The sequence below is a fragment of the Physcomitrium patens genome, chromosome 5 (genome assembly GCF_059467195.1).
Source record: "Physcomitrium patens ecotype Gransden chromosome 5, ASM5946719v1, whole genome shotgun sequence".
NCBI lineage: Eukaryota > Viridiplantae > Streptophyta > Bryopsida > Funariales > Funariaceae > Physcomitrium > Physcomitrium patens.
In genome coordinates, this window is record NC_143414.1 from 15,382,622 (window position 1) to 15,396,808 (window position 14,187).

The 14,187-nt window shown below is 41.4% G+C and overlaps 1 protein-coding gene across 1 annotated transcript; it reads left to right on the top strand.

Annotated features, from left to right (window-relative positions):
• Window positions 1–6,952: 6,952 nt before the first annotated feature.
• LOC112282894 (protein DETOXIFICATION 54) lies at window positions 6,953–11,980 on the top strand. Its single transcript, XM_024521033.3, has 2 exons — window positions 6,953–8,545; window positions 9,985–11,980. The coding sequence occupies exons 1-2, from the start codon at window positions 8,168–8,170 to the stop codon at window positions 11,524–11,526; spliced, it is 1,920 nt and encodes a 639-aa protein (XP_024376801.1). The 5' UTR covers window positions 6,953–8,167; the 3' UTR covers window positions 11,527–11,980.
• Window positions 11,981–14,187: the final 2,207 nt, after the last annotated feature.

The following is a 14,187-nucleotide window of genomic DNA, read 5'->3' on the forward strand; positions in this document are numbered from 1 at the left end:
GTTTGGAGGAGGGGGATTCTAATAATAATGCACAGTCTAAGTTGGGCTACACAGACACAGAGCTAAAAGAGAGTTCGAGAGGGGGCAGTTGGACCCCCATCAGAGAGCAGGGCTGGGGTTTCCTTAATCCCAACACCCACCCAACGGAAGGATTCCCGCGCTCTTCTCCTCTCGTCCCACCCCCACTGCCCTGTTTATACACACCCGTTGGTCCACGTGTCCACTCCCTGGCCCCGCTGCCCCCTGGTTCCCGCCAAATCAGTCAGCAGACCCCTACTGCCGTTTGTCACGAACGGGTTTAGGGGCGCCTTTGGTAATACGAGACGGACTCCTCGTTTCCATATCCAGTGTGTGCCAAAGATACTCGAATGTGACTGATAGTCGATTTCTTATTTTAACTCATGAAAAAAAATAACTTGGTTCGCACGGAATATGTGGAAGTTTCATGATGTTTATTCTCTTTGATTTAAATCATATTTTTCGTTATTCATAGTATCTTCTAAGATAATCTTTTGGTGCACTTGCACATTTCTTGCATGCAAAAATTAAATAATTTTTATGTGATGTGCTTGTTAAAAGCAATAAAAAAAATATACTTGGGTTGTTGACTAAAATAAATAAATAAAGAACTAAGTAAAAGGATTCCTTTGTTTACTATTTTTCAAGAGCAATTTGAGATGCAGACAAATAGTTGTATAAGAGCACATTGTGAACTTGTCAGCTTATCTTAAAATGATCACATGGAAGAATTGAATTAAAAAAAAAAAAAAAAAAAAAAAAAAAAAAAAAAAAAAAACTACTACTACTACATTTAATACCTAATTGTCAAATGAATTGCTGATGCCATATGTTTATGCTTGCTATTTGTCCTCAACTTGCATTGCAAAATCCTTTCCAAAAATACTCCTTCATGTACAATAGTGTAATTATTATTTTTACATCCTATAGCTATTCAATGGTATCCTTGATAAGGATGAATATGATGAACTGGTAGGTTTCAATTACCATCTTCAAAACACATTCTATATGTGCTTTTTATATTGATAAACTAAAGTATGTGTATGCCTTTTGTTTGCACAATTTGTTGGTTGTAAAGGTAAAAGTTGATAGAAACTTCAATGGTGTCTTCACATTGTGGAAAGTAATCACCTTATTTTTAAAAGTAAAATCTACATGTGCACAGGCATGGATTTTTTACAAACCTAAAAGGTTTAGAGGACATGAGCAGGGTGACATGCTGTCTGTGCTTTGAAAATCAGACCCACAAACTCACATGCAGGCCATTGAGAATAATAAATAAATAAATAAATAAATTTAGGGTTTAGGGGGTGCCAGTCACACTGGGGTCCACACAGCTAGAAACTCTCAGAAGATTCTAATCATTGCCGTGGGCTAAGCCCAATCCATAAGCTGCTTAATTATGCTCTAGCCTCATGTCAAGCTGACAAGACAAAAAAGCCTGAAGAGCCTGTGATATCCAGTTTGCTTCTTGAGTAAGCTTTCAAAAAACAACAACTGATAACAATAGCAAATGCCCTGACACTGATGCTGAGAGAGAGAGAGAGTGGATCTTAACTTCAGATTTTTTTGAGAAGCTGGAGCATGGCCACTCTACCCACCCACACACACATACACAATAGGTAGGGTTGAGATTCTAATCCATCAGTTTCTTGTGATTTGGATTTGTGAGAGCCATATGATGACGGTCAGATTGGAACAATAAAAATGAAAAACCAATTATGATAGGTTCAATCAAAGGACACTGTACAATTGACACGGTACATTCTGTTTTCACACACATGTGGTTTATAACAGAATGTACTGCAATAGAAAACCCATCAGAGGAATTTAAAAACCCTAAGATGGCCCCACCGAGGATCCTAAATTTTTCCTCGTCAGTGGTAAAAAATAACAAACTGTCATCGAAATGTGGATTTTTCGCAAGCTTGACCAGCGAGTGTGGCGCAGCAGGGGGCTAATTTGCCCTTATCAAGCTGATTATGACCAGAGCACAAAAACCTGTGCAAAGAGTTTGAGTGCATGTCTATGGTAATGCTTGTTTTCTTCCCTTCCCTATTGTTTTGTTTTATTTTATTTTATTTTATTTTGTCTTAGAATAGCTGACTCTGTTTCACTGAAGTTGCGCTAGAATTGCTACATGTCGTTCACAAGGTTCGCAGCTGGGTCCAAAGCGGTAAGGCAGCGATGAATTTGCCGTGTGTTTCTAGCTCGGGTCTATTCCCTTGGAACCAGACAAATTCTGGAAGTCACTCTCCCGGGAACCGAGGGGGGGACGCCAAATTAAAGCTTCCAATTACATACTTCCAGCGGAGCTATTGTTGGAAGCACAATTTTAGCAAAAACAAAACAAAACACGGGGGGGTGGGGGCAATGGTGCTTAGCAGAGAGAGATAGAGGATTGCAGACACCGTGTATTCTCTCCGCAGCTTTCTGCAGTGTTTAGGAATATGTATAAAAATACAATTACACGGGATCCATCGTCCGTCTCGGACCACTCCATCACGCATCCTCGAGAGCTTCTGTGAGCATGGGCGGTTTCTCGACAAAGGCAGCACCAACGTCAACTTCATCCAGGCTGCCGTGACTTTCGCTCCTAGATAGGGGGAATTCAGAGCAGTGATTCCATGAAGGATACATCCGAAAGAAGGGTAATGACAGTGTGGGCTTCCACTGATTCCAGCACGGTATCTAATGGAATCTAAGAAAACAATCTCTCCCCCACCTCCCTTGTGCGCAGAACCAGCCTAACTACGGTAATTTGGAACTTGGACCTCCCAAACAGAAACGGTGATGCCCTATTGTGGACAGACGCACCGTGGTTAACAAAATGCTGCTGCTGCGGCGTAGGAGGAGGGGGATGCAATGCTCGCAAACCAGCATCATCGTCAATTTTAGGGTTTTCCCCTTTCGTCGAAGAAGTGTGGTGCATGAGTAGCCAGCTGCGAACACACACTCAAATACACACACCTCCACTTCGGAATCCCTCTTCTTATTCGTGTGGTGTGAAAAGGGATAGGTCTCTCTCTCTCTCTCTCTCTCTCTCTCTTCCAAATATATTCCCCCCACCTACAGCTGGAGGGGACCTAAGCTCGCTCCAGGAGTCGCGGCCATGGGACCGAGACCTCGAAATGCGTTTTGTGGATTAGTTTGCGTTGCATTCCTTAAGGCTGCCTTCTCCACCCCCTGTTGCTGCCCTTTCGTATCATATATATATATATATATATATATATTTATAATTCATAAAAATAACAATTTTATATGCTTCTTGAATATGACTATTAAATTAAAAAATATATAGTAATCTTTTAATTTTTATAATAATAGATCTCTCTCTGAACAAAAAGATTCTTATCACTTACAACAATACATGCTTGTGTTTGAGAAAAATAATTAAAGTTATTAATAGTTTGTTTTGATCCATGTGGAACGCTTTGGCTAAGGTTGAAGAAACAAGGGATTTGATTATGTTATGGATTACATATATATATATATATATATATATATATATATATATATTGTGGTAGGTTTGTACAGCAACATGCAATTTTTAAGTTGTTGTAAAAGTTTTAAAGGTTATTATTCTGAAGAAGATTTGTTTATTTTATAATGAGAGTCAATTGTACACGCATTTATTCCTATGAAAAAAGTAAAAATTTACAGGTAGTAAGAAATAACTTACATGCTATAATAATCAAGTTTGAGAGTAAACACATACAAATACATAAACAGATATATATATATATATATATATACATACATTGCAATGATAACTCAACCTCATACAAACATCAAGGAAAGGAGGAAAAAGTTCACTTTTTGTATACTTTTGTTTCTCCTTTCCTCTTGTGAGTGGGTAGTATTTTTAGAGCAGCCTGCTGGAAGCTTTAGTTCAAATATTTGGAATGCCTGCAAAGGAGGGTTTTTTCCTCTGATCTGTCAAGTCTTCAATTTTTTTTTTAATATAACTTAAATCTTGTAAGGTTTGCAATTGCTCTTATTTTCTAATTTATTTGATACTCACAGAAGACATGCCTCCAAAGACAAAAATTATCAACACACACATATATATATATATATATATATATTTTACCACCATGTAGTTTGTGTGTTTATGTGAACAATTCCTTCACCTTAACACAATCAGCAGAGGAAAATAAAACAACAAAATTTCCTACAGAAATTGATGTCATTGTTGGACCCAACTCAACAAACACAATCTAAGCCCCAACATCTATACACTTCAACCACTTTGAAAATGAATATGGAGAGTATTGGCATTTATGGGAAAAACAAAGGATGTTGTATGAGAACTGGTGCCACTTCCTGGTTCAATTTGACTGGCAGTTATGTTTTGCATGAAGGAAGTACATTGTTTACAGAACACAAATAATTTTTAGTTTACTTAAGTTGCTTCAATCCTAATATACAAGCATAAATCACTGCAGATAAATCACTATTGATGATTGAAATCCATGTGAAAAACACCAAAGATTAATGGATCATCAAGGATCAACCATCCATTGTGGGTACTCAAAGGGTTGGCAAAAACTGCTTTTGCACCCATTTCATGAAGCTATTGAAATTGGGCTTTGCACTATTCCATATTTGTGATAATGAATGAGTTTCATTTTGTTCTCTGTGTTCAAGGCACTGGAATCAACAAACATGTAAAGAGTCCCCCCAACATGATTACAGAAGCTGGCATCACCTTTGCAATTGGCAATTGAGAACAATGATTGTCCAAACCACACTAAATTTGGATAGCCCTGTTTTGGATTTATGGAAGTCATATAAAAAAATAGAGAATAGAATCAAAAAAGGGAAATGAATGAATAAAGAGAAAGAAATAAAGTAAAAGGGAAAAAGTAATGCTCTCAAAAAGTAACAAATGAAGAGAATGGGATCAGGGTTCCAATCCAACATATATAGATAGCAAAAAGGAAGAGAGAGAAAAGAAAAGGAGTTTTATTTTATACTAATTTCTGTTTCACTTTTTTTATTTATTTTTTATTTTTTATGTCATGTTGAATGCTTTAGGGGGAATCCTTTGGTGGATTGGAAGACTGACATGTAACAAAATCTATTGCCCAATAATCAGTCCTTTTCAATTCACATGAACTATTTAGGATCATATTCAAAGCATCCCAAAACCCGATCTTAAAGTCGATAAAGAGCTGTGGCCAAAATCTGAAGATCTGTAGCTGTTATCAAAATTCTTAACACATCTTGCAACTGCGTGGGCTTTTTAAAGGAGAACGTTTTACAAAGTTGTGGTGATCATTTATTGAACTTTGAAAAAACCCATTTGCAGTTACCAATCCAAATTGGTCAATGCTTGACGAGGGTCTTCAAAATGAAAGTCAAATCATGTAAGAGAAAAAAACCCTAAATCATGAAAGAACAGGGAGTTAGAGAAAATTCCATGGGACTCTGGACTCTACCAATGGGAGAACAAAAGTGAGAGCGAGATGAAAGAGGGGAATGAATGAATGAGGGGGGTGCTTGCTACCCCAGGTGGGATCACAAAAATACTTTGTCAACACACATTGAAGCTGCTCCTTGACTACTACTTCTACAACTATGGAGTAGAGTATGTATATTGCCCACCCACATGTGGTGAGGTCCTGTCAAGTGGGCATACATGGGTCTGGCATTACCACGTGGTAGGTGACGATTAAAATTGTGTTGGACAAGGATGGGATCATCCCTTTCCATTGGGCTCTCTTCAAAATCCCATGTTGGGGCACATACACACACACACACACTGTGGTCAAGATGGGTTTGTGAAGAGGGGAAGCTGAGACGAAAGCTTTTTCTCATCTCCAAAGCCGTAGTGTGAACGCGTGAAGCAGTCAGCCCACATTCCAAGCCCCATGCTTTCCGCGCCCATGGGGATTCGATACCCTATTACTGTGGACCGAGCACAGCCAAGGCCGCGCCATCCAGCACGGATGGAGGGAAGGGAGGGAGGGACAGAAGGTGGCGGGAAGGAAGTGGGGATGAAGGTGGGGGGTTGATGCCGCCTTGTAGGGTGCATAGCAAACCAGCGGTAAGAATATTAGCAGCAGCAGTTTGCTATTCTCCCTTCTTTCTCCTCGTCGTCGTGACTTGTGCTACAGTACAGGAGGGGAGCTGGGGGAGGGAAGGAGACCCACTTTTTCACTTCCCAGGCAGAGGCAGGCAGGCAGACAGAATAGGAGAATGGGATCTAGTATTGCCTGGTTCTGATTGCTGGGCTAGAGTCGGGACCGCGGAGTGCCTGCCCTTACTCCCAAACTGCTCTCTTCCTGCCTGCTTGCCTGCCTTTTGGGATATGGAAGAATATATTATAATAATATCTATAATAATAATTGTGTTAAGATTACTGGTGTGTGTGAAAACGTGAAGGGGGAGAGAATGCACTGTGGATTTTTGTAAAGAATAAGAGGGGGAGTCAGTGAAGGGAGGTCAGTCCACATCGCAGAGCGAAGGCGTCTGGAGCGTGACGCGGTGGCGCCCACCTTCCCAGTTCAATTATCCGGAACACAAAGTAATAAAAAAATGAGGAGAAGCGGGAGGGGGAGGGGAGGGGAGGGGTGGTTCGTGCAATAGCCGTGCCGCGGGCCCTTTCGTGGAATCCAATTTTGGATTCCAACTGACTGAAGAAGATAATTCCACCTTGGAAATAGGGGTGGTGTAATTTTTTTGGATGAATCTAGTTTCGCTTTCCCCTGCGACTCTTGATTCATTTCTTATTATTTATTTATTTTGTTTGGGTATTCCGGGTTATTTGGTGGTGCAATGTTGCCGAGGCTCGTAGTCACTTTTGTAACGGAGGGGGTTAGATTCCAAGGGTGAGACTGTAGCAATCGGAGAGTGATGATGAGGCTACTGGGGGAATGGAGTAGAAATAGCGTGCGCGACTCGAGTGGGGGCCAGTGGTTACTACTGGGGGCGAGCAAAGCTTGCGGGTCTGCGCAGTGCGCGGCTACTGATGAGAGCACAGGAGCTACCGAGAGGGAGAGAAGGAGAGAGAGCGACCGAGAGCGAGAGAAAAGACCACCACCTTCTACGTTCGCTCGCAGCTTCAGCCTCTTTTTTCTTCTTTTCCCATTCACTTCTAGTCTAACTGGGTCACTCCCCAAGTTGCTTGCTTCTCAAACACTCCTCATGGTCACCACCTCAAGCATTTCTTCTTCTCCTTCCTCTTCTTCTAACCCCTTGCCTGGCTGTGACGTTGTTATTTACTCCCTCCCTGCTCTTCATTCTGGCCAAGAGAGAGGGAGAGAGCGAGAGTGAGTAAGAGAAAGAGAAAGAGAAAGACGTGACTGAGCACAAGTGAGCTAGTTTTTTGAAGTTTGGGGTAAAGGGCATTCGTGCGGTTGCGTTGGTTAGGTCGACGAGGTTCGGGTAATGCGTTACTGCAGAATAAAGCGTGGTCGTTGTAGTAGGGGCTTGCGAGAGGTTTATGGCGCAGTGATCAGTCCACGATTGATTGAATCTTCTGATTCTTGATGGGGAATATATACAAGCGCGGTTGCTGATGTAGTGAGGCAGTAGCGCTCTGAGTTCCTTCACCTTGATTGTTGATGTAATAGGCGCACCTTTGTGGACCTTCTTGAAGCAGTGAGCAAGTTGTGGACCACGTCGAGTTGTGTCCATTTTGGGCTTGCCTACTCGCTCCTGTCAGTGTCGACTTGAGTGTCTTAGTGCGGATTCAGTCACGTCTGTCTCCCCATCTTTTTTTCTCTCATTAGTCCGACTTGAGTTACTCCCCTTCTGTCTTGTGTCGTTTGTTGTGGACTCGTACAGCTACCGAACCTGTTCCAAATTTGTTCTGTAAGTGATACAGTTTCGAAGTTCGACAGTGAGGATAGTTGTGAAGACGAAGTTTGGGAGGACTCTGTTATGAAGAGTTCGGGAAGGTTCTGTTGCCGCATCTGAGCGTGACGGCCAACTCTAATAGCTTCACTTCTTTATCTGCTCCCTCTCGTGGTAATCGTCCTCGTCTCCATATCGACCGGTAGCGGTGTCTTGTGTCGTGATTCTTGCGGGTGGTCTACGAAGTTCTCGTTCACTCGGAGACGTGAGATCCTTGACGCTAGCGTGGGTTTCTTAAACTGATAAATAGAAGCAATCAACTGGGTTGTTGATAAATTGTTCATGTATGGGTTATCCTGTGCAATTTCACACGGAGGGTGCTGTGCAGTCTTCGGATGATGAATCAGACAGTGACTTCAGGGAATCGGAGCCTTTACTACAGGTCCAATTAGTGGCACCGCCATCATCAGACGATGAATTGGAGAGCTTTGTAGGCGAGAAACCCGGATTTCTAGGATTATTGGATTCAAGTATGCGTAATCCAATGAAATTTGACAGGGAGAGAGCCGTACCGTCTTCGGATGATGAATCGGACAGTGATCACTCCCATGAATCGATTCCTTTGTTTCATGTCCACTCGAAGGCGCCGCCTTCTTCAGACGATGAATCGGAAGTTTCTCTATGCAAGGAAAACCCTCTACAACAATGTCCCTCACCTTATCAGGTTTGGCGTCTTCCCTCATGTCTAGCTGAATAACACTGGTTTCTTCACCCTCGTCGGGATCTGTAGACAATTTTGGAGTATGAGTCTTTTAGAAGGACACGCTAGACCTTTTGCTTTTCTTCTTCCTCAAACCCAAACGAAGTTAATTCATTGCAAGGATCCTGCTCCCTCATTTTGGGGATTATGCTCTTGGAAGGACAGGAAAGGAAAGGAAAGGAAGGAACTGAGTGACTCTCTCCTTCAGCCGAAAGATCAGTATAACAGGAAGCATCATCCCGGTACTGTATTTGTAGATTGTTCCTGCTACAACTGATTTTCCTTCTAGACTATATTTTGTTGAAGCTTCGAAGGACGCTAGCTGCCAGGTCGGGTGAGGACCAACAGCTACCTCTTTCGTTATTCGATATTCACAGATCTATCAGGGCTATGGAACTAGTGTTAGCTCGCGGATAAGCTAGGCTTTCATCAATTCATCTTGAAATTCGTACGCTGAGGCATTTGTACAGTAATGCCTAAGAGAGATTCCCTTCATTCCACTTTGAGGTCAGCCTTAGGGTGTGTCCCTTTGCTGACAACCAAGAGTTTTTTTTAATCACTCTCGTAATGATTCTCCTGCAAAGGAATGTGCCACGTCTCTGTCCTTGAAGTGCTGCATCCTTTTAACCTTGTTTTCTGGACAGCAGTGACTTTTTAAACTAGTACCTTGTGGACGGCCCGGATGAATCCAAGGATTGCATCACATGTTCTCTTGATTTGTTCATTGTTCAGGAATTCGGAGTCGAGATTGACAGGCATTGCAATTGTAGTACATCACAAAATATCTTCTAAACTTCGAGGGTTACAGTATTTCCGATTTGTTGAGTTGAACTGCTAATTTACTAGACATGGGAATATTGGTGACCACTGTAGTGAACATTGCGTAATGGGTGGTTAGCCCATTGATCTATAGCCCATACCGGTCACATGTGAAGCATGTTCATATAGGATTGTGAGGATCGTATGATCAGTAGAAGTCGAAATCTTTATCTTATCGAGTCCAGCATGTGCTCCGAAACGACAGCTATATCTTTTAGAAGTAAAGCTCTGAAATTTAATGGACGACGTGGCTTCTCGTATTGAAACATCGATTGTTGTTACTAGCAGTGGGAGTCAGTTTGATTCTTTTAAGACTAACTACGTGTAAAATATGAGGTTAATGCAAGATGCGCAAGTTACTGAAATTCTTGAGTTTGAGGTATTAATCCGAAGAATATATGGGGTTAACAGAATCTTTGGTATCAGGGTTTAGCAACTGTGGTCATGTTCTCACACGAATTTCGATTTTGGTTGTACGTTTTTATCGATCGTTCAGTTGTAACAGATTTTTAGACATTAGTATTACACAATCTCATTTTAAAATGTGTTGAGCGCTTGCTAAGTGATCCTGGTCTTGGATGCAGATTTTCGAAGAATTGAAGAATTTGCTTGAAATTGCAGGCCCGCTGGCTGCCTTGAATTGCGTGCTTTACGTTCGGGCCATGGTATCTGTGTTGTGCTTAGGCAGACTAGGCGGCTTGCAGCTCGCAGGAGGTGCTCTCTCACTAGGCTTCACGAACATTACAGGCTACTCAGTGCTATCTGGTCTCGCAACAGGGATGGATCCAATATGTAGTCAAGGTATCGGATCCGAAAATTACCGCCTGATTGGGCTTGCGCTTCAGAGGACTATCCTGATTCTCCTTACCGCATGCCTTCCGATCAGTTTGCTATGGTATAATCTAGAAAGTATACTCTTGGCGCTTCGTCAGGATCCTGAAATCACCGCGATGGCAAGCTTGTACTGCTTCTTTACCATTCCGGATTTGCTGGCGAATAGCATCATGCATCCACTTAAGATCTACTTGAAGTCCGTAGGGCTTGCTGCCCCAATGTTTTGGTGCTCAGCGCTGGCGGTGGTGTTGCATGTTCCTCTCAACATTCTCTTCGTTTTCATTCTGGATCTCGGCGTGCCTGGAGTTGCGATTGCTGTCGTCTGCACAAACTTCAACATGGTTTTCTTCAATTTAGGGTATTTGAAGTATTCAGATGTGTTGAAAGACAGATGGGTCCCGTGGTCCACCGAATGTTTGCGAGGTTGGGGGCCGATACTGACACTCGCTCTGCCCAGTTGCTTGGCGGTCTGCCTGGAGTGGTGGTGGTACGAGATTGTGACGCTGCTAGCAGGATATTTGCCAAACCCACAGGTGGCTGTTGCAACTACGGGGGTGATCATACAGACCACTGCATTGATGTACACATTTCCTCAGGCTTTGAGTTCTTCAGTATCTACCCGAGTCGGAAAAGAGCTTGGAGCGGGAAATCCTGCACGTGCAAGGATAGCCACATTTGTGGCCCTCAGCTGTGCACTTATCGTCGCTGTGGTCAGTTTAACATGGACCACCGTACTGAGAGGTATATGGGGTCACGTCTTCACAAAAGATGAAAATGTGTTGGCTTTGACCGCAGCAGTGTTACCTCTGATAGGTCTTTGTGAGCTTGGCAATTGTCCCCAAACGACTGGTGTTGGTGTTCTCCGTGGTAGTGCCAGGCCTTGGACGGGGGCGAGCATCAACTTGGGTTCGTTTTATTTAGTTGGAACACCCGTTGCAGTGGCGCTAGCCTTTTGGTTCAGAATAGGGTTTGGGGGACTTTGGTATGGACTTCTGGCAGCACAAATCGCGTGTGCTGCCTCAATTTTGTTTGTTGTCCTACGCACTGACTGGGAGGATGAGGGATTACAGCTGATGGTTAAGACGAGCAACAGGGTTGTGCCAATGGATATTGACGAGGTACAATTGGAGGAGGGTCTATTTTCACCGAAGAAGATACAGTCTGGAGGACTCATAACGAATGTGAATCTTGATTCTGAAACGAGGTTGGTGACTGTTGATGGAGCGACTGGACAACATTACAGTCACTGTGGAATTAACATTGCGCAGCAAGAGAGCTATCAATGTACATAACATTTTCCTTTTCTTCATTCCCCACACCTTTTCCCGAATACCCAGCTTTTTGTAGTCAGGGTCTTAGCCTTGGATTTTGTTCGTTAGGCTGTTGGGTGTTCCAGATGTATCATATAAGAAAGTTGCTCAGCACAGGTTGCATTTTTTCTATTTTCTGGTTTAGGGGCTGGGGATTTTCTGCAGATGCCTGTCACCCCACGCCTCATGAGGCATGTAAAGGGCATTTTCTTTCCTCCATAGCGAAAACGGATCGGGTTTGTTGGGGTGGCACATTGCCACTTACATGCCGAGAGCGCTCACGCAAGGCAGTGGGCTTATCAACCCGTTCAATGACAAATTTTTCTTGTCAAGCTGTATGATGTACCCACAGATTAGGTTGGATGACGTTATATGAATCTTTTTGTAAATACCCATCTTTTATACATTAAGCACTGTTCTTTGCTGTCTTACTCTTCACGTATGCATTCAGTCTGGTTATCTTTTGTCTTCACTGCACATCTGGTCTGTTCTAGTGATGGTGATGATATTACCATGCCCCACCATGTGCCTCTTGTCTGTTAGAGTGCAACTTCACAGGTCTGATGTTTCCGTGTGGTCCCCTCCTCAACACAACTAATGTTCACATCATGTAGGTCGTAGCTTTCACCTCTTTGCAGAGAAATGTGGGTAGAAGGCTGCAGTTATTTGATGACTTGTTCAGAAGCTTGAGTATGAGCATCTGATGATACCGAGTGCGCACGGTAAAATATCTCGGTGATTCAGTTATTGTGCAGTTCAAAAATCACTTTCGCATACGCCAAGATAGTGTCCTTGAATCAATACCCTGTGCGACTGGAGCATGAATTGTGCGTCATCATTTCAGTTTCTTTTGACATTGTTCACCATGAATGCGATGAATTTCGTGAAATTCTCCCTACTTATTCTTGCCTAGGCAGCTCTTCCCTGCAACTCACCAGGATCCTAACGGGGGGTCACAGCGATAAATTCTCTGCGACCGAAAACCCTTCACCGACAACAAGTGCGCATCATCGCCAATCTCCTCCCTAAAGAGTGCCGTCAAACAACGTGTGCAGACAAGGATGAATGGAGCATCAGGGGCTGGAGCTCACTCTTCCATATAAATTTCAGACTCTATTGGTTCAACATGAAGAACATGCCACGACACCCACTACGTTACAAACTGATGAGATCAGCAACCACCATGCCAGCGGACGTTGAAAGTTCACATTGTCTGCACCTCCAGACTATGACAACCACAGAAATAGGTTTTCAAAAGTGCATGCCTCCGAAATCGTAGCTTTCACTAAACCCAGTGCAGATGCAACAAACACCCAATGAATGGCAAACGGATTCCTGTCTCAAGGAAGGGAGGGACTGACTGACCTCTGCCAAAGCCAAAAGCAAATGCTTCTTCTTCTTCTTCTTCTTCTTCTTATTCTTCTGCTGCTGTTGCTATGTGCCCAGATAGACTCTTCCTAGCTTCTTCTTCTTCTTCTCCTCCTCCTCTGTAGTTGCGTGTCTGTCTTCTGCAACTCCTTTTTCTGCAGAAAGTTAAACTCTTGCCATGTCTGTTTGTTTGTTTGTTAGTTCATAGGCAGCCCTTTAATTGTGACCCCTAGAAGCGCCTTTACTTGAAACGAGATGTCTTTTCTCTTGTCAGGTTCTACCCGCCTTGTTCTCTTCCTTGAAAGAGGTAAAAAGTAGTTATTAAAGGTGGGAGTTTCTCTTGTCATGCAGGAAGTCGATCCTTTTCTTTTTTTGAATACAAAACAAGGTATGCCCAATGCTTTGATTAATATAGGAAGTCAATTTTAAGAAAATAAATAAATAAATGTTTTGTAGTAGAAAAACTAAGCAATGTTGTAGAAGTGGATTAAATAAGGATTGTAGATGTATTTGAATTTTATTAATTATTTATTTTAAATATTAAAAAATTAAATTAAGAAAAAAAATTGATAAAATTATAAATAATATTTATATTAAAATTCTGAGTAAAAATATGTAGAAATATATTACATAAATAATATATTTTTAAATTATTGTAAAAAAATATTTAAAAATGTAAATTAGATCTATATATGTTCTTAAGTGTGCCACATAGACATAGGCAATTTTCTCAAAAAGTTATATATTTTAAAACACTATTGTAGTAGCATTGTATGACTTGGATATTAGCCTATAAGTCTTGTGGTTTTAAAAAAACTTTTACATGACTTACTTTTTAACTAGTATATACAAAGGTAAAACCAAAACTATACTTAGTCTTGTAAAGACCTTAATTTTATTTAAGACTTAATTTATGACTTTCAATTTCTTTGTATTTGATTTATATTATAATAACTATTTTATTATAAATAATGGTTTATAAATAATGGTTTATAATATAACATAAAGAAATTATTTCTTAGATTTTTTAATTCTCAAATTTAAATGAATAAATTAATTTTACTATTTTAATTTAATAATTTGGTTTTAAAAGATTTACAAAAAAAGATCATATAATGGCATCTCAATTCTTTTATACTTCTCTAGAAAACAGACATATCAATCAAGATGTATAGCCAAATGTAGATGATATGCAATTGATTCTATGTGCTTCAAATTTATAATATAAAAATATCCAATGCCAATAAGAAGGATTTTATTTATATTCTAGAAAAT

Bases quoted from the DNA above. Each gene is read 5' to 3' on its own strand.
- LOC112282894 (XM_024521033.3), top strand. From the start codon at position 8,168: ATGGGTTATCCTGTGCAATTTCACACGGAGGGTGCTGTGCAGTCTTCG. The intron at 8,546-9,984 runs GTTTGGCGTCTT...TCTTGGATGCAG, and splicing joins AATGTCCCTCACCTTATCAG to ATTTTCGAAGAATTGAAGAA.